Source organism: Panthera leo, chromosome B2 (assembly GCF_018350215.1).
Source record: "Panthera leo isolate Ple1 chromosome B2, P.leo_Ple1_pat1.1, whole genome shotgun sequence".
Taxonomy (NCBI): domain Eukaryota; kingdom Metazoa; phylum Chordata; class Mammalia; order Carnivora; family Felidae; genus Panthera; species Panthera leo.
In genome coordinates this window covers 78,453,642-78,474,626 of record NC_056683.1, presented here as the reverse complement: position 1 = coordinate 78,474,626, position 20,985 = coordinate 78,453,642, and the positions used below count along the sequence as shown (strand labels likewise).

The following is a 20,985-nucleotide window of genomic DNA, read 5'->3' as shown; positions in this document are numbered from 1 at the left end:
CTTCACAGATGTGCAGAGTTAATGCTATCATCAGGAAAATCTTGTAATAAGAGCAATGAAGTTGGCACAGAATTCATCTATAAAAAATTCAGTATATTTTGTGCTACTATCAAAACCTCTGAAAATCTGTTAAGTCTACCAAATCAAACTGTCTAGTGCCTTGCTGTCTTTCATGATAGTTGGCCACAACAATATCACATAATGACACAATACAAAAAGACAGTAATGATGTTCAGAAATAAGTACCTTGGTTTTGAGATGTTATCATCTGTATACCAAGCACAAAGAAGGTTCTTATCAGTGGACATTCAAAAGTTCTTAATGCACTTTTTTTTTCTGTGAGAAATACAGGGCATGTTAAATATGTATCATTTACTCAGCCATCTCCAAGTTCCACCCCACTTCCTCCTTACATATTTCCTATATACAATCATAGTTATATTACTTAATATATGTAAAATGCTTTAAGCGATGCTTGGCACATAATAGTTACTAAGTGGAGGTGGTGGTTGTTGATGTTATTATTATTATTATTATCTCATGTTTTACAAGTGATGCTGTATATTCATATGCCCTGCAGAAATTCTAAAGTATGATTTGCTTTAGGAAGTTCAATCCAGTGCTCCCAGAAGGAAGAAAGTCTAATATGCAAGGCATCTTCTATATGACATTTTTCTTGTTTGGGACAAAACAGGCATATCACCTTAGAAGTGACCAAATTGATCAAAAATGTGTTTAGAATACTCTGTGTGTGTGTGTGTGTGTGTGTGTGTGTGTGCGCGCGCGCACCTCTTTAGGTAAATGTCATCAAGTGATTACCTGAAATGGCAAGCGTTGAGAACAAATTAAAATAATTAAAAAAAAAATTTTTTTAACGTTTATTTTTGAGACAGAGAGAGACAGAGCATGAACGGGGGAGGGTCAGAGAGAGGGAGACACAGAATCCGAAACAGGCTCCAGGCTCTGAGCTGTCAGCACAGAGCCCGACGCGGGGCTTGAACTCACAAACCGTGAGATCATGACCTGAGCCGAAGTCGGCCGCCTAACCAACTGAGCCACCCAGGCGCCCCCAAATTAAAATAATTTTTGATAACTTTACCATGAAGACACTGGTTACAATAGCCCCTTCTCATATTGCATTACCCTCAGACTGTGGGAAATCACTTGCAAAATTATTAAAGTATTTAACCATATATTTTATTTTTATAGTAATGAATCTGATATGCTCTAATCTCCTTTTGTTTCTTATATATCTTCCATATATCATTCATTCCATTCACTTAAAGCATCATCTTCAGTTCCAGGTATTTCTGTTGGTGATTGGTCAAGAGAAGTTGAATCTTTGTATCTCACTGAGCTCAGCTCAGACGGTATCTCAGTTGATGAGGATTTCTCCCCCCAGAAAGACTTGACTGCCCCCCTAGAGAAAAAAACAAAAATAAAAATCCCTTGTGAAATGAAAACCAAAACTAAATAGATCTATATAATTTGTTCTATATAGAAGTGCCTCCTTAGTCATGATTTATTTTTAGTTTGTGTTGTATCAATTACATGGTGATAGTAGATGAGTCCTTAGACTGTACCAGAGTGTAAAGTCAGGTAAGTATTAGAAATATTTTAAAAAATGAATTTAGTAGCTTATACTAACCAAGTTTGAGAGTTGTGGGAACTACAACTGGACAACACACATATACATTCAAAACACTTTTTTTAGCAATTACTATATAAAATTCTAAAAATTGCATTTCAAGCTCTTTTGTGGCTGGGAAGCAAGTCATGAGATTAGCCTGAACTGGAATAGTTGCAGGAGGTATAGAGGGTGTTGGGCTGTTTCAAGATACATATGGGAGGCATTATGGACAGAGCTTTGGATTCATCAAACAAGAAGTGGGGACAGACAAGGAGGACATCAAGCAAGGGTGATGACTCAGCTGAGCCCTTTACCTACCAGTTTATAATTATGAATATCAGTACAAAGATCACAAATATACAGATAATAACTCCTATGGTCAGCACAAAAACTAGGACTGCATCAGTGTCTGGTCGGCTTGATCTTTTCATTTGCAATTCTAGAGAAAACACACACACCTGATGGTTATTACCACTGTATAAAAAAGGAGATACATATCTAAATGGAAACTTCATATCTAAAAAACAACTTTAGAAAAATACAGGAAGAATTAGTGGAAAGAAAGGTATTAGTAAGCTTGCTCATCACCTTTGAAATGTCCTTTTCTTTCTTTCTTTCTTTTTTAATATAACTTACTGTCAAATTGGCTAACATATGTGTGTACAGTGTGCTCTTGGTTTTGGGGGTAGATTCCCGTGATTCATTGCTTACATACAACACCCAGTGCTCAACCCAACAAGTGCCCTCCTCAACGCCCATCACCCATTTTCCCCTCTACACCACCCCCCATCCACCCTCAGTTTGTTTTCTGTATTTAAGAGTCTCTTATGCCTTGCCTCCCTCCCTCTCTGTTTGTAACTATTTCCTCCCTCCCTTCCCCCATGGTCTTCTGTTAAGTTTCTCAAGTTCCACTTATATATAAATGAAAATATAGGATATCTATCTTTCTCTGACTGACTTATTTCACTTAGCATAATACCCTCCAGTTCCAGCAATATTGCTGCAAATGGCAGGATTTCATTCTTTTTCATTGCCAAGTAGTATTCCATTGTATATATAAACCACATCTTCTTTATCCATTGATCAGTTGATGGACATGAAATGTTCTTTTCAAACATGCAGAAAAGTTGAAAGCATTTAACAGTGAACATCCTGTATTCCCACCACCTAGATACCATCAACATTTTACTATCCATCTGTCCATCCTTCTATAAATCCATTGATCCATCTTAATTTTTCAATGTATTTCAACGTAATTTGCTAATTTCTGCCAATTCCCCACAAAAGTCTTCAACATGCATATCATTAACTAGAGTTCAATACTTGTTTATAATTTTTCTTTTGAGGTAAAATTTACCACGAATTGCACAAAGATTTTAAATGTACATTTATTTTGGCAAATGCAAACACACATATATAATTCAAACCCTATGAAGACTCAGGCTATTGCTATACCCCAGAGACTCCCTTTAGCCCCTCCCAGTTAATCCCTGCCCCATCCTCCAGAGGCAACTACTGTCCTGATTTTCTTTTCCACTACAGATTAGTTCTGCCTGTTCTAGAACTTTATAGGAATGGAAACATACACTATATATTCCTTAGTGTAAGGCTTTTTTTACTCAGCCTGTTTTAGAGATTCACCTACACTGCTGCATGTATCAATAGTTTTTTTTTTTTCTTTTTTATTGACGAGTAGTAGTCCAATTTGTCTATTCATTTTCCTACTGATGGACATTCAGGCTGTTACAGCTTTAGGCTATTACAAATAAACTGCTGCAAACATTTTTTATTCAAGTCATCTGCAAATGTACATTTCTCTTGGATAAATACCTAAGAGTGGAAGTGCTGGGTCATAAAGTAGAGGTACACTTTATTTTTCCAAGAAACTGTAAGATCTTTGCCCAAACTGATTGTACCCAAACTGATTGATTTCTTTTAATGAGCTAAAGTTTTTAATTTTGATGAAGCCTAATTTATCAATCTTCCCTTTTATGGTGATTGTTTTCTGAATCATATCTAAGAAACCCTTGCCTACTCCTGAATCATGCAGATATTTTCTTATGTTTCCTTTTTTAAGATTTATGGCTTTAGTGTTTACATTTAGGACTACGATATATCTCTAATTTTTAGAAATGTTGTAAGATAGGGCTAGAGGTTTATGTTTTTATACAAATATCCACAGACTACTTTTAAATTAGACATTCTCTCCCATATCTTTCTGCTCTTCTTGCAAATAAGTCTATTAAATAGACAAAGCCAGTCTACCGTATGTATAACATTGTTACGTTGTATATTGGTGAAAAGCCAATTTATATCAAATTTTACTTACCTTACCAATTATATAGTTTTCTTGTGGTTCTTCCCAGTTCATAAATCACAGAACCATAAAGAATTCGTGTGAAGAAGGACCAGAGAGATTACCAAATGCAACTACTGAACTACACAGATAAGTAAACCAATGTTCAGGGAGGTTTAATGATTTGTGCAAGCTGTTTATATCTTGTAATAGTTTAATTTTGGTAAGTACCACCCTATCAGTAATAGTTTCCTGTATGGGCAATTTCAGCTGCTTATTTGTCTGGATTTTCTTCCTACTCTTTAAACATGAAGGAGTACAATTTTTCACTTTTCTTCTAATGTCAGAGGTATAAACTCAATTAGTGATCTCACTAAATAGTTTCAAATATGACAGAGAAATCACATCATATTGATATTCCAACATTGTTAGATTTTTAAAAATCTTTTTGTTTTTGATAATTTTAGATTTAGAGACGGCAGTGAGATTTTTTAAGCTCGAATGAAAGACACCTTTTAGTATTAAAACCTGAGAAGAAGAAACGGCAAAATTCCTTGCCATTTATTCACTACCCTGCAATACTAGCCTAGAGAGGATGGAGAGTGAAATTTCTATGGGAAGTATGCAGACATTAGCAAATTATGTTGAAATGCATTGAAAAAATAATATGGATCAATGGATTTATAGAAGGATGGATAGATCAATAGTAAAATGCTGATGGTAGTATCTAGATACTTCATTTCAACAGTAGTCTTCTTGCATGGATTATTTTTATATCTTGATTACTTTTATACCTAAAAAAAAAGGGGGGGCTGTGTTTCCTATTGAAATTTTTTAATGAAAATAGGTGAATTTCGATGTTCTAACTTCTTAGAGAAACTAAGCTTATGCCTGCATTCGTTTTCTAGGGTACCACAAACTGGGTGACTTAAAAACAGAAATTTATTGTCTCAAAGTTCTAGAGGCTAAACGTCTGAATGCAAGGTATTGGTAAGGCCTTGCTCCCTCCAAAGTCTCTGGGGGCCAATCCTTCCTTTCTTCTTCCTGCTTCTGGTGGCCCCAGATGTTCCCTGACTTGTGGCAACATAACCCTAATCTCTGCCTCTGCTTTCACATGGCTGTCTTCTTCCTGTGTGTCTTTGTGTCTTCACATGACATTCTCATCCTTCTCATTCTGTATTTGTGTCCAAATTTCCCTCTTCTTATAAGGATACCAGTCATAGTGAATTAAAGGCCCACTCCATTCTAGTATGTATGACCTTATGTTAACTGAACAAATTACATCTGCAATGATCCTATTTCCAAATACAGTCACATTCTGCGGTTCTGGGAGTTAGGACTTAAGAAAGGAAACACAATTCAATCCATAACAATGTCTGATTATAAAGACAACTGTTGTGGAAGTGAAAAATCTGATGTAAAGGGAATGGATGGGAAATTTTCATTAACTAAATCATATTTACCCTAACAATATTGCAATTGTGTACTTGTTTCAAGCCAGTGCCATATTGTGGTGACATTTATACATTTATAGACAAAATATTTGTTCAATGTCCAAATAGCCAAAAGGGTCTATCGCAGTGGTGTTCCCAATTGTCAAAAGAAACTGATACCAAAGTGTTCTGAAAACATTTTGTCATTTAACCAGTGCATGTCCTGAGATGGCAGAGCTAACCCATCAGCCCTGGACTACTTGCTACAAGAGAGAAGTCAACTTTGTCTCATTTAAGGGCTAACATTTTGGGGTCTGTGTTCTAGCCCTTAGCTTACACAATATCAAATGCATATTGACTTCTAATCATAGGAAGAGGTATGGTCTTAACAAGGATTAGGCTGTAGGGACAAAAAGAGAGAATGGCCCCCAAACCATAAATACCCTGAACTAGTTAGTACTTACTGAGATATGTTTTAGTTTGATGAGGTTTGGCCCTTTCTTGCCTTTTTTTAGTACTTTATTGAAATTATCCTTTTAATAACACTTGATATCTCAACTGAAGAGTAAGATTATTAGCTTTCACCATAAATGTTTTTTTAAAGACACTAAACACATCAAAAAAAGTTATAGTTTATTTTTAAAAGTCATCTCCAAAATATTTTAGCTTTTTTCCATTTTGATAAACGGTGTTATGCTATCTCTACAGTGTATGGTATCTCTAAACTACAGCAAAAATTCTTTACATGGGATTGAGAAATAGCTTCAAGAAATCCATGAACTCTCTTAAAATAACAGGTAGCTCTTGGCATGTTTGTTTATGTGGGCATTTTTCTGGGAAAAGCCTCTTGAATCTTGATTGGATTCTCAAAAGACCTTGTGACCAAGCCCCCTCATACCGTCAATAACAATGACAACAATGGTAAAACTAGTTAAGAACAACTGAACAAAAGAAAATAATTAGATATATTAGACATTGTAGTCTAAACTGGAAGGATACGCCCATGGATTAATTTTGCAAGAGAAGTACAGTTTCTAACATTTAAAGTTATGTTCAGGACAAGATTTGCCTTTTGTGACAAAAACTGAGGACTACATTATTGTTTCATCAAAAAAATAATTTCTTCAAATGAATAATTTTTAAAAAGCCATGTTTTGACATAACGTTTCTTAATTTTATTTATTTTACTGTGCCAAAATTGTTGTGTATCCGTGAGAATTCTATGTATGCACTTTCACTTTTGTGATAGAAGTAAAATAATATAATTCAAGTTAGAGGACTGTTCTTTGGAAACACTTCAGGAATGCACCAGTTTCTCAAAGTGAAACACATCTGACTCTACTTTGTGAAAAAGAAATTAAGCACCACTGGGGTCCCTGGGTGGCTCAGTCGGTTAAGCTTCAGCTCAGGTCATGATCTTGCAGTTCGTGGGTTCAAGCCCCGAGTCAGGCTCTGTACTGACAACTCAGCCTGGAGCCTTCTTCGGATTCTGTGTGTCTGTCTCTCTCTGCCCTTCCCCTGCTCGTGCTCTGCCTATCTCTCTCTCAAAAATAAATAAATAGTAAAAAAAAATTCTTTTTACAGAAATTAAGCATCACCTTGTAGAAAGTCTAAATGATAAAAACCAGTGATTTACAAAATGTTGTCTCTGGACCAGCAGCACCTGGGAACTTGTTAGAAATGCAAACTATTCTGCCAGCCCCACCCAAGATCTACTGAATCAGAAGCCCTGGGGGTAGGGTTATCAATCTGTGTTGCAAGGTGTCCTCCAGATGATTTTGATGCTTTTTAAAGTTTGATATAAGCAAACAAAAACATTACTGGGCACTTACCACTTGTTGTATAGACTGTGAATTTAATAGATGCTACTATTTCATTATTATCCAAGGTGTCACACTCGAAAACCAAGGGGCGAACTTCCCTGCGTACTTCCAGGATTGCTGAATCATTTGCAAGGATAACGGGTTGCTATTTAAAAAGGAAAAAAAAAGTCCTAATATTCTTTATGTGGACTTAAGATCAGGAAACAATTTACTCCTCATAACAAAAGAGTAGTCATTGTCTTTCAGTCTAGGACAGTAATTAATTATACACATGGATTTTAGAGTCAGGCAATCCAGACAATCAAGTACCAACCTTACCATTTCCTGCCTATGTGACCCAGGACAAGTTTCCCACTGCTTCTCAGTTATTTATCTGCAAAATGGGTGTAATGATAAGGATTACCTCATAGATTGTTATGTGGGTTAAAAGAAATTGTAGCACTTGGTGTATGTCTGACACTTAATAAGCCCTCAATTAATGTTAGCTACTATTATCCTGATACAACTCCTAGGCAAACAAATGAAAAATTTGCTTCCAAAATAGAAAACTTTATATAAAATGGATGTTTTTAAGTTCTGATAATAGCTGACCCCAAGACATATATAAAGACTTAGCCCCACTTAATAATGAAAAATTTTATAAATTTCAGTAATAACAAAGTTGTAAGATTTTTAACTTCATTTTTGCAAACTGTTTCTAAAGAGAGAGTTTTCTGATAGCCATCAAGCACTGGGACACAAATTTTATCACTCACTAGAAAGCACCACATTACATACATTCATGACTTACTTGCTCTGGCCTTAGAAGTTTCCAAATATATTTGAAACGATTTACAGGAGATATATGAGTACATGCCATTCTAACACTGTCAAGACTTTCTGAAATTGGTCTACCCCCTAAAAACAAGGAAAATTAAATACATATATACCAATGGGCATTATAAATTGTTTTATACAAAGGCTACTTTTAAAAGCCACTACATAAATTATAAAATCAATTTTTTTAAATCAATTATATACTGGACGTTATCAAAATTATTATTGAGAGTTTGAGTGTAGAAGAGCAGAAGGAATAATGGATGCAAAGTAAAGTCATTAAAAGAAGCAGGTGGGAGACACCATAGCTGTCTGTTCCTTCTGCAGAATATATAGCAAAGGCAACCAATTTAGTGATCTATTAGATTAAACTTTGAGATCTGCTAGTGGCTTTCCATTTATTGGTTAGGGATTCCATTTATTGATTAGGATTACCACTAGAGGTAATGAACTCTCAAAGTAGTGTAATTTGACATAGAACAGACCTCAAAGTTCTCAGTTTAAAGTCTGCCGATCTATTGATAATCATGCCAATCACTTGTCAAGACCAAAGTGTCAAAAGTATTTCACTATAGCACAGCCTTGATCACAGGCCCTGAGTATAATAAGGTTCTAGTGTATTACAGAGAATATACGTTAAATTTTAGACATAACTGAAAAAATGTAAAGCAAAAATGGAAAGGTACTCAGAGCTATTACTGTCTAGAGAACTGGAATTTTAAGTTTTATTAAGTTTCCTTTCAGTATTGATCAGCTCCTTCCACTCATGGCAGCCTGAGGTTAAGGCTATTTCCCCGCAGTAAACTTTTCCCTTCTGTCTCCCCCCCCAACACAGAGTCCAACTCACAGCCACAATCTACTGGTCCACGGCATTCTTCCACCCGTACAATACACTTGGATTCACCTCCAGGGCATCCATTTGTTAGGATAACTTCTCTAATACCAACACCTTTGGTAGAAGAAACCAGCAAGTGTTAAGAAAAATTCATTCCAGTTTCTTTTCTTTTTCCACCTAGGCTTTTTTTTTTTTTTTTTGAGACTTCTAATTTCAGAAGTTAAATTCCTAACTTCAGGGAGGTAATGCTTAGAATTATTTTATGCCCCTCATTTTGAATTATTTCATAAAACAGCATTTCCCAAAGTGAGTTACATGAAACACTAGTTCCTCTGGTTGTTAGCATAAGAAAAGGGATTCCACAATTAGACATTTGAAAATGATACATTAAATAAAATTAAAGGGTCCTCTTTATTTACAGAATTTGGGGAGAACTTTGAATATGCTAAGGAAATTAATGTGCTATAGTGTATAAGCTTTCACTGATTGAAGAATTAAAATTTTTACATTTTAACATTTTTGAAATCAGAATTTACCTTTGAATTGACAACATGTGACAAATTGGCCGCATTTTTCCATTTTAGAGGTGCATAAAATATGCTTCTTATTGCTGATAAAGTCTTAGATTTGATGAAATACAGTAGTACACAGGATCTCCCAAGCTCATCTGGCATGGAACTTTTAGAAGAGATTTTGGAACTCTAGAGAACATTCCCAAAATCACATTATATTTTTTCCTTTTTAAATGTTTATTTATTTGTTTTGAGAGGGGGGAAGGGGCAGAGAGGCCATGGGGGTGGGGGGAGCGGAGAGATTTCCAAGCAGGCTCCACATTGTCAGTGTAGAACCAGAGAGCTCGAACTCAAGAACTGTGAGATCATGACCTGAGCTGAAATCAAGAGTCAGACGCTTAATGAAATGGACCACCCAGGTGCCCTGCCAGAATCACATTTTAAAACACAAATGATGCTTTTTAATATTTAGATTAGTAAAATCTAAATTAGATTTAGTAAAATCTAAATATTTAGATTAGTAAAATCTATATTAAATATAGGAGGAGAAACTATTAAATCTCAATTTCTAGTAAGATACTCTCTTTAGAATTACCACACTTTTTTACAACAAGAAATCAAGTCTTTACTAACAGATCTCAGATCTCCACTGGGTTTGCCTTTCATTACCAGAATTGAGGAACATGATAAATGCTCAATCAGTGACATGATAAACATGTTGTATGGATAAGTGACCTGTGATAAGACAGTGTAGTCACAGGCTAAGGAACAGTACATCTTGATTTCCTTGTCTACCAGATTCCCTCTTTCAGCCTCTAAAGATGTTAATCATAAAACCCATTCTCAAGGGCAAGTTGAAGTCAACTTACAACAGTGACAGATGACTTACAACAGTGCTTCTCAAACTTTAGAGTGCATGCAATCACCTGGAAATCTTATTAACATGCAAATTCTGATTCAGTAGGTCTGGAGTAGGTTCTGAGATTCTGCGTTTCTAACAAGCTCCCAGGAGATGCTGATGCAGCTAGTCTATGGACCAAACTTTGAGTAGCAAGGGAGAGGACTCTACATGAGATAAGGAGATGAAGATTGGGAGAGAAAAGATCTTTTTTTTAATTATGTTTTTATTTTAATTCCAGTGTAGTTAACATACAGTGTTATGTTAGTTTTGGGTATACAATATAGTGATTCAACAATTCTATGCATTACTCAGTGCTCATCATGATAAGTATACTCTTTGAGGAAAGATTTCTTTTGAGTAAAAGAGATGCCTGAGAATGGTTGCAGTATAGCTCTGCTTGAATTTATGAAAGGTACCTCACTAGATGCACAGCCTTATTCTGAACTGCATAAATATTTTCCAAGCAAATTTAATTAGGAATTTATTTAGCCAAATATAGTTCATTGCGATGATATGTGTAGGTGTGAGATTTTCTGTAAGTCCAAGTAAACCTAAAAATCTGCCTGGGTATTCCAGAAAAAGAAAATTTTTTGACTGCTAAAATATTGTTTTGGGAGTTCAATAGAATTATCACCAAAGCACTTTTTCCCCCTCTAAATAGTTCTGTTATAAACCAAAAAAGTTTGAAAATATTTTAAAATATTTTAGATGTGAAATATTACCTTTTATGGTTTATCTTTCTCCTTAGAATTTATCACCATCTGACATGTTACATGTTTGAATATTATTTTTCTCTTTGCCCCTACTAAAATATACACTCCTTGAAGGCAAGGAGTTTCCTCTGCTTTATTCCAGCACCTGTAACAATGCCTGGCACATAGTAGGCAAAATTCAAAAAATGATTTGATGAATGAGCAAATATATAATTTTTGAAACACATCTTTAAGTAATAGAGTAATACACTATAAATTACTAGAATTGTCTTAAAAATAATTCTCTGCCTGTGAAAATTTCTCAAGCAAGCAGCAAAATAAAGATATAAATTACAAATGAATATTCACAGGTATATTACATGTATTCCTCTCATTTCTGACTCTGACCCAGTAAGAAGTTAAGGTAAAAAAAAATAGTTTTAAAATTATCTTAAGAGGCAGAAGGTAGAACAGTGGTTGTCAGGAGCTGGGGGAAGGGGAGAGAGCAGGGAGTTCGTGTTTAATGGGTATGGAGTTTTCATTTTGGGATGATGAAAAAATTCTGGAGATGGATGGTGGTAATCATTGTACAACAATATGAACATGTTTAAGATTACCAAGTCGTACATTTAAAAATGATAAAAATAGTAAATTTTATGTTAGGTTTATTTTGTGACAATTAAAATATATTATCTTAAATATAAATAATTCAGGTGTAGTTTAAAAAGCAATTCTGCTCTATATCTGCATGGATTGCTGTCTTCTTACCCTTTGGTTTTTGTCTTTCCCTCCCATCACTATCCTTTTTGCAAGACAGGTTCTAATTTAGAATAAACGGAATTTCATTGTGAGTTATCTATTGTCTTCTCAGCATGCTAGTCTGTCTATAGTGGTTCTCAAAGTGGTTGTTAAAAGATGGTCTTTTAACCAGCAGCATCAGCTTTATTTGTAAACTTGTTTAGAAATACAAATTCTTAGGCTCCTCCAAAGACCAAGTGAGTTAGGAACTCAGGGTAGGCCCAGCAGCCTGGGTTTTAACAAGCTCTGCAGGCACTTAGGGTGGACACTTAAGTTTGAGAAACACTGGTCTATTATAACACATGTACCCTTAATCCCACCCCCATATGAGAGATATTATGTCCAATTTCTATTCATGGAATGATGGAAAAAAGTCATAGTTTGTGAATATTATCTTCCCCCCAAGCTAATACCTCTTTTCCCCAAGACATAACATATGTATTGGAGAAATGTAGAATTTATAATAGAGTATTACAAATACACAAATTTCTTGATAGATTTGCCACACAGTGTGTGGGAAGACATCTGTGAGATGCATCGGAAGATCTTCATCTTCTGAACATCTGTGAGATAAACTTTTACTTAGTGAAGGCAGTTTAAGTGCCAAAAAAATATAGGGAGCCGGCTTAAAATAAGACTTAGGGGTTATGAACTGACAATATCTTACCTTTTGAGCTTTGTGTGCAAATTATAGTTTAAGAGATAAATAAGGGCACACAAATTACAAATAAAAATTGTCAACAGCTTTTACCTTTCCTTCCCACCAAATTATAATATTGTTGATTTATCTGCTCTATGCTACTTACCACATGTAACGGTGCACATCCCAAATTCTACTTCTTTGACTGCTGTATTATTTGAAACTAAATATAAAGTGCAAAGATACATTATTTAATCATGTAAAAACTTTTTTAAGTGAAAAACTACTTGAGGGTGAAGGATACAAGCATTCATGGGAAGCAGATAGTTTTTAACATTAATCAAAAAAAAGTTTTTTAACTTTTTAAATCAGAAAAGTAATGTCATTCCTAGTACATCTTCTATTATTGCTTAAATCAAAAGAAGCCTTATTCATGAAAGTAATGAATTAAATTAGGAAATACCTTGCAAAGAAGGTCTATATTTAAACTCTTACATAAATTAAAAATAATGTTTTTTCATCAACTTAATACATGGTGAGTTAAAGTTCTATAGGTCAGAAAAACAAAACAAAACAAAAGCCTACCAACTGTAAGGCCCGATTTTTTCTATTCTCTATTTTCCAAAAAAAAATTGTGAGTGCATCATTTCCATCCAAAAATAAGTCTTTATCCCAAATGTTCATTAAAATCTCTGTTATAGGTTGGTTCTATACATTCTTAAGTTAAGATGATAGATTATGCCCAAGAATTTATCCCAACACTTTATTTATCAGGATAATTTATGAATATACATGTGTTTGAGTAGTTAAATATTATTGCTTTCAAATCACATTTCTCTGTTTCTAATCTGGCATGATTTCCACCAGCCAATTCTTCACAGCAGATTAGAACTAATATCTCAATATAAAAAATATTACATGAGGGGTTAGAATTTTTTTTAAAGCATTGCATCCTAAATTAACAGTATTACATGGGAAAGTGCATTGGAATTGGGGTCCAATTGCTTCTTCTACCACTAATCATCTGAGTTTGATCAAATTACTTAAAACTCTGTCAGGCCTACTTAACTCTTCTGCAAAAATCTGAAAAGGAAAATCTATCTTATTTGATTATTGTAAGAATTAAATGAGATAACATATGTGAAAACATTCTGTAACTTATTTACTGCTGCAAACATGCTTAAGATAGCATAACTTCATTCACAGTCAGTGCACATCACAGTTTTTCCTATTTTGATTACTATAAGACAATACATTCATAAACACTGTTATTCTATACTTACAAGCACCAAATATACTGAATAATAGTATGCTGTTGGTGTATACATGTTAAGTAAATTAATATTGACTTTGTTAAATTATTTGGCCTATCATGATCAATTTTGAAATGACATTTTTGCTTGACATGCTTGGATACTTTCTGCTGGCACATTATGAGATATAAATTAAAAGACAAATCTTGAACATAGAAAACATAGTTAGGAGGATGAGTATTAGCTTTTAAATACAACTTCTTTAAAAAAACCATTAGAAAAAACTATTAATCAGCCCCACTATTCACTACCTATGCAACTTTGGGAAAGTTACTTAAGATCTCCTAACTCCAGAAAAAGACTGGATTTAATCAGATGATCTCTAAAGTCCCTTTTGGCTTTGATTGCCCATTAGGTCATTCAATGACTTTCTTTTTATTTTATTTTTTGAGAAAGAGAGAATGAGTGTGGGTGGGGCAGAGGGGACAGAGGGAGAGAGAGAGAGAGAGAGAGAGAGAGGAGAGAGAGAGAACCTTAATCAGACTCCACACTCAGCATGGAGCCCAACCCCATGACCCTGGGATCATGACCTGAGCTGAAATCAAGAGTCAGATGCTCAACTGACTGAGCCACCCAGGCACACCTCAATATCAGAGTTTTTTTTTTTTTAATTTTTTTAAAGTTTATTCATTTTTGAGAGAGAGAGAAAGAGAGAATGAGCAAGCATGAGCAGGGGAGGGGCAGAGAGAGAGAGAGGGAGATACAGAATCCAAAGTAGGCTCCAGGCTCTGAGCTGTCAGCATGGAGCCCAATGTGGGGCTTGAACTCACAAACTACGAGATCATGACCTGAGCCAAAGTTGGACGCTTAACCAACTGAGCCACCCAGGTGCCCCCAACTTTCATTTTTGATGGGAATCCTATACTGGTGAGTCACAGAAATTACATGTACCTGGACTTCAGTGTGATATTTGTCAAAATTTCCTGTTATATATCTGTGAGTAAAAAGGAAAAATACAGTCTGCATGTCAGTAAACTTTTTATGTGTAACTTGCTAAACAGTAATATCCACTGATGCTAAGTAATTGCTTGGTGCCAATTTGTAAGGAATGATGTGTCACAGGACTCTGTCCTGTTTAATATTTTTATTACTGACTTGGAAAATATTGGTATCCTGCTGACTGAATCCAGAGATTCTGAAAAACTAGAAAGGATAGCAAATATGTTTGAAAATAAATCTAGCTCTAAAAATGACAGGTTGGAATACCAGGCAAGTCTAACAAAATGAAACCTTAAGAGAAATAAAAGTCTTACATATAGAGCCGAAAGCTAACTGTCCCCAAAATACTAATAGGCTGTCTTAACTTGATAGAAGAACAGGTGAAAATGAGTAGAAATTTCAATAGTAACTTCAATAGGAGTCAAGAATGTGATGAGTCTTCCTTAAAAATCTACTGGGTTTTAGACTTTACTAATAAAAGCCTGGCATCCACCATGATGTAGATAATGATCCTCATCTTTTTTGTTCTGGCAAATCCTGGAATGTTTTCTTCAATTCTCATCACACTTTAACTGTTGGTATATACCATCAGAATCCAATTTTAACTTTTGAGTTTCTTTTTTAAGAGTTTATATGTAAGGTTGATATTTCATAACTTTTATTCTTTCTTAGAGGTGTTCCAAAGAAAAAGAGAAAATACAGTTATATTTATATAGGATAAAACTTATTTTATAGAATGAAACTCATTCTATTTTGCAATTATTTTTTTTTATTTTGCAATTATTATGTAGGTCTGTTCTTGGTTCTTTTATGAATGTAAGCTTATAGGTATAGGATAACTATAAATCTAAGGGTTTAGGCATAGGTATACCATTATGTTTATAAAAGGTATAAAAGGAATGGGGGGCATAAGGGGTATGAGTATAAATCTAACATAATATCTTAATTTTTCCTATATTTTTAAACATTTTGTTATTTCATCATCTGTAATGATTGATTTCATTATTACTTATTGATCATTCCCAGCTGTGTTTTTTTTTTTTTAAAGACTAAGACAACAAAATGGAAGAGTGGTTGGAATTGCCTAGAAAGATGATGTGGCTGTAAAATAAATCATAACCATTATATCATCCTTTGTTTTATTTCTTTGTCCAAAAAATTGCATCATCTTTCAGAAAGATATAAAAGAACTCTAGATGCACCTTTCTTCTAGTCCATTTTCATCTTTCATTGAACATAGTTGAGGTTTTTGAATTTTGTTTTTTGGTTTTTGGTCCATAAAAGGAGAAGAAAATTGACAGAGAGAAACATTTCACAATTGTTGGATGAATCGGAAGATGAACATAGAGATAGAGAGCAGCACCTTAAATGCTAAGGATGATGGTGAAATTGATTGCATAAGCAAAAGGAGAGATAACTTAAATATCCTAGATGAATTTTCTATAACTCAAGAGTCAATGGATTAATGAGTATTACATTTCTAAATTTCATCTAAAGATGAAAAGGATATATAGTATTTTCATTCAGTTAGTCTTTCAACAGGAAAGACTTGATCCTGAAATGTTTTGTGAAAATAAACTGGACCATACTATTTTGCTAAAAGGATATGGACAATATTCTTTTCTTTTCAAAGCTCCTTATACCCCAAAATTTACTTGATAAGGTTTGTAAATGGACAGATCATGATGGCAGGTATGTATACAAAGGTAACTAAGAGAAAATAGATGATGTAGAAATGAATAAAATTCATTGGGTCAATCATCTAATTGGTATTTATAAATCTAAAATGAAAATATTTTGCAATTAGGGAGCAAAGGACATGGCAGTCTTTTCATCAACAAAATATGTGGCTTCATAGTTTTCAAAAGTATTGTGTTTTGACAGTGCAAGTGCAAAAAGAACCAAAGGAATAAACTAGAATCTATTAGAGATGTACTTGAAATCTGGAATCAGTATTTATAAGATGGATACATTCCAGATTCATACATAACAGTTAATGAGCATTTAGTTGCATTCAAAGTGCCTTGCCCATCTAGGGTATATACATCTTCAAAACCAGGAAATATGGAATAAAAATTTGTAGTTTTCCATATTTACATTCTTATTAAAATTTCATTTAAGTTGCTTCATTAACCCTTTATTCTTGTAAATTACTTGTAAAATGCTTTAAAATCTAAAAAAAAGTGAACTGGATAGCAAATAGTGATGACTGCTTTTACTGGTCCATGGAGGGTTGAGGGGCTTTGTCAAATTTTAATAATGGCTCTAGAAAATTTCCAATCTTAGACACTTCCAATTAGTTATGGTTCTGGATTCTCACTCTTCCCAGGAAAAAACAACTACACATGAAATTGTACATATAAAATTCCAAAAGGTAGACCCCCTAAAGTTCACAGATGACAAAACTGAGACAGTGAGAGAATAAATACCTTGCCTACATTTGAATTTGTATCTAAGACATTATAACTTCATTGTCTGGATTTAGCCTAAACTCTATTTAGCACATTACAGGTAGAACTATCCCTTGAACAGTTTAATACTAAAATTGTTAATTATTTTTAAAACTAGAGTGAAGCAACAGCGATTCTGCCTTAAAACATGTTTTCTCGCCTAGTCTCTTTCACACTTCCAAAGTCAAGGACCTCGCCAAACTCCCTGTAATGTTATCAAGGCAATACAAACCTACATCTCACCATTAACCTCAGATAGTCAATTTCTTTCTGTCGCTGAGGGTCACTATGTCATCAGGAAATAAAAGAAAGGCTAATAAATACAGCACCTATTCTGTATGTCTAGGAGATGTGAGACTGCCAAGGAAATTAAAAGAATCTCAGCCAGGTCATTTATGGGGTAAGGGAATCAGTCTCCTTGAGCTGCAAATCTGCAACTGGTTTTCTACCAACCAGAATGTGTTACTAACCAATAAAACATATTTAATGGCTTGTCAAGTTTTATTGCTTAATGACCCAGCAGAATGAGGCAAATTTACGAAACAAGCACAGACTCATTCCCCCTTGGCTAACAGGTATTATCCAACAAAACCACTAGTTGGATCCTTAATAGGTGTTTCCTACTACTACCATTCCATTGTGGATAGAAGTGGAACGTACAAATATCATATCACCAGGCTACAGAGGTGCTCAAAGGTGGAGCTGCATGAAGCTGGCAAGGGGCTTCTGGGCAGTTTTGTCAGCATTTTGGTCTAAGATGTGTCACAGTGAGGGGGATTCTTAATTCCAATGAGTTCCAACCTAAAGATCAAATGTGGAAAGTAGTACAACCTCAAAGTAATTTGGAACCTCAAAAAAATTTAAAAAAAAATAAAATGGGAAAGACATAGAACTACAAGGAGTCAAAATAATTCCTGTTGGTGAGAGGCTACTTCCTACTCCTAATCCTTAACAACAACAACAAAAAGCACATATAACAATTTCTATAATGTGCTTGTTTTTCTTGGCACAGTCTCTTCAAGGCCAATAGGCATATGAAAAAAGTATAAATTCAGGCTGTTTGCAATTGAGCTCTACAGATGCTAACAGGGATAATAATTCTCATTGTCCTCAGACAGAAAGCAGGGCTTTGCCTTCGGCTGATCCACGTTAAGGAGCCTCCCGCCCTCACCATCCTCCTCTGGCAGAGTTTGGGCCTCGCTCTCAGCCTCGGCCTCGTTCTCGGCCTCCTCCTCGCCCTCATTCTCGCCCTCATTCTCGCCCTCGCCCTCGGGGGCCAAGCTGGGATCCTGGACGGCAGTGACGTTCGTCCCACACGCGGACCGGAGGCCCGCCAGGAGAAGCCAACCCACGGTCAGCAGCAGCCCGTTGGAGCAGCCCGCGCCCCCGGGGCTCATGGTTCTCGGCCCCGACGGCCGACCAAGACACAGTCGCAGCCGCCCGCTCCCGACAAGAGGTGCGTCGAAGAGAGGAGCCGCCAGACTCCGAAGCTCCGCGCCGCGCCAGGTAACCATTGAGGCGTCACGGCTCGTCACCGGCAAGCGGAACGCCTCCCGGGCTCCTAGCGCCCTTGGAACGCGCGCGAGGCCGCCTGTAGCGCCTCGCCCGGCACTTCCGACTGGGCTTAGGCCGCGCGGCTCGCTTTCCGGCGTTGCAGGTGCGCAGGCGGTGGCAGGAGCTGCGCTCATTTCCTCAGTTACTAAGCAACCCGCCAGCTTTTCCCTCTGGTCTTGCTTGCTCACCCTTGTCTCTTCCGAAACACGTTCGTCCTTCCTACGCTTACTCTTCTCCAAACCATATCCCTAGACCCACGAAGCACTCTTCATGTGACTTGGATCCAGATTCCTTGTACAGGATATCCTACTCAGCATGTATCAAGAAGGATTTGTCATAACCTCATTAAGTATGGTGCCGCAAACCAGATCCATATCTGCAGGTGAGGCTTGATCTGCAGAGGATATAGGACCCCCCTTCTTGGCTCTGAAATCTTTTGTTAACAATACACTCGAGTGTTGTTTAGTTTTTAAGATTTTGTGCTGTGCCATCAATTCCCCAATTCCCCGTAGGGCTTCTTTACGCTAGATTAGGCGGTAGGGAGAGAGAAAGGAAAAGGGGAGGGTGCGTCTGTTGCCAAGCTTCTTCTACCACGTTCAATATTTAGATAGATGATGTTTTTGTAACCAAATCTAGAACGTAACCTTTGTTCCTGTTAATTTCTGTCTTCTTGCTTTGGGCCTGTGTTTTAAGCCTCATTGAGATTTTTTTCAACTCTGAATCTGTCGTCTAACATATTAGATAGTTCTCCCAAGTTTGATTTGGAAAATATGTCTCTTTCAGATCAGTAACAAAAATGTTAAAAGGGGCAACAAGCTAAGAATAAAGCACTAAAAGGCCATTCTCTGACAATAATCCATTAATCCACACATTGATTTAACCCAAGAATCAATTCTTTTACCAAAAAAGAAATCCCGCCTTTTTCTAAGGTTGAATCAGACTGGAAGCAAGAATCCATGGCATTGCCACTTGAATCAAAAAACCTTAGATATAAGTATAACTCCCCATTGCCCTCTTAATGGTATTCAGTGTCAATATGCCCAATTATATCATAGAAATAAATGAAATCCCATTAAATTCCTTCCATGATGGTGTTGTAAGGGTTAAATTGTAGTGTAGGGCTAACCTGTAGCCTTGGGAAATACAGCTTTGTTTTGACACTGTAGGTTAAGAGATAACAGCCTTGTCCTATCAATCAAGGGAACAAAAGTTCAAGAGAAATCAACTGGATTGGTGTTTGATTGGATCTGGCCAAGGGCATGTTGAGAACTTTGAAAAAGTGGGCCAGAGGCAGGGTCAAGGAGGTCAGCTGGTTGCGGCTTAACCAGCTTAACCGCAGAAGGTCTGAACTGTTTCCACCCCCATCTGGGAACTATTTCTTTGTTCCCAGGTGATGATAAGATGATGTGGTCGGCTATAAAACTCTGTACCCAGGATGTTCGAGGCCGCACTCTGGTCAAGTGTGTTGGTCCCGATCAGTCAGCCTTGTCTCTCATTGCAATAAACTTTGTTGTGACTGTCACTGGTGCCCATAGCATTCTGTTTCAGGAATCGTGTGGATGCAACAGTGTTAATTTCAACAAGTCTGCTTTAATTAATTTAGGCTTCTTTAAGAACAGAAACATAGACTTTGTAATCAAAAGTTTAGAAATCATGTAATACTCCAATCCCTTCATTTTTCAGTGAGGAGATTAAGAACTGGCTTTCTAGTAAATGCCTCACATAAGATCATCCCGCAAATTATTTGTAAAGCAGGCTCTCACAACCATATCTCCTGAATGCTCACTGGGTGCTTAGTGATTCATATAATTTAAAGTTAACAATGAAAAAGCATTCAGTGGGGTAATAGAGAGTCAAGAGTTCAAGCAATGTTCAATGAAAACAAATTAGGGTTGAAATGTTTTTATCTTGTTATTCCAAGTTTGATTAGACCTAATAGCTACAATGTGGTAGTAAGAGAATATTGATGAATAGACGGTTCAATGGATTTAAATGTGAAATTTGAAACAGAGTTCGTTTAACTGTTTCTACATGACCTTATCCCATACTTTGAGGTTTAACACCAATTCCTATGGCACGTGGGCTGAAGAATAACCTACTGCAAAGTGAATTTAAGGCATAAACTCTGGCTTTTGGAACATATGTACATCCAGCCATCACAGACCGACAGATAGGCACATAACTGAGAAAAGTGTTAGGACGGTCTTTAGAGCCACTTATTTTTAACAAAAGTAGATTAGTTGAAACAAAAGCAGAAATTTTTATTTGAATTTTTCTCACAAAATCTTCTAGTTTTGAAATAAGTAAAAGACAAGGACTTCTAAAATGATCAGCATTAAAGTTTGAATTGGTA

The 20,985-nt window shown here is 35.9% G+C and overlaps 1 protein-coding gene across 1 annotated transcript; it reads right to left on the bottom strand.

The window, feature by feature from the left end:
- Positions 1 to 1,175: 1,175 nt before the first annotated feature.
- On the bottom strand, positions 1,176 to 18,568 carry SPACA1 (sperm acrosome associated 1). The gene is made up of 7 exons (XM_042939329.1): positions 18,250 to 18,568; positions 12,543 to 12,599; positions 8,846 to 8,947; positions 7,973 to 8,079; positions 7,192 to 7,327; positions 1,949 to 2,069; positions 1,176 to 1,420 (listed from the first exon to the last, which is right to left on the bottom strand). The coding sequence occupies exons 1-7, from the start codon at positions 18,473 to 18,475 to the stop codon at positions 1,264 to 1,266; spliced, it is 906 nt and encodes a 301-aa protein (XP_042795263.1). The 5' UTR covers positions 18,476 to 18,568; the 3' UTR covers positions 1,176 to 1,263.
- Between the last annotated feature and the right edge of the window lie 2,417 nt (positions 18,569 to 20,985).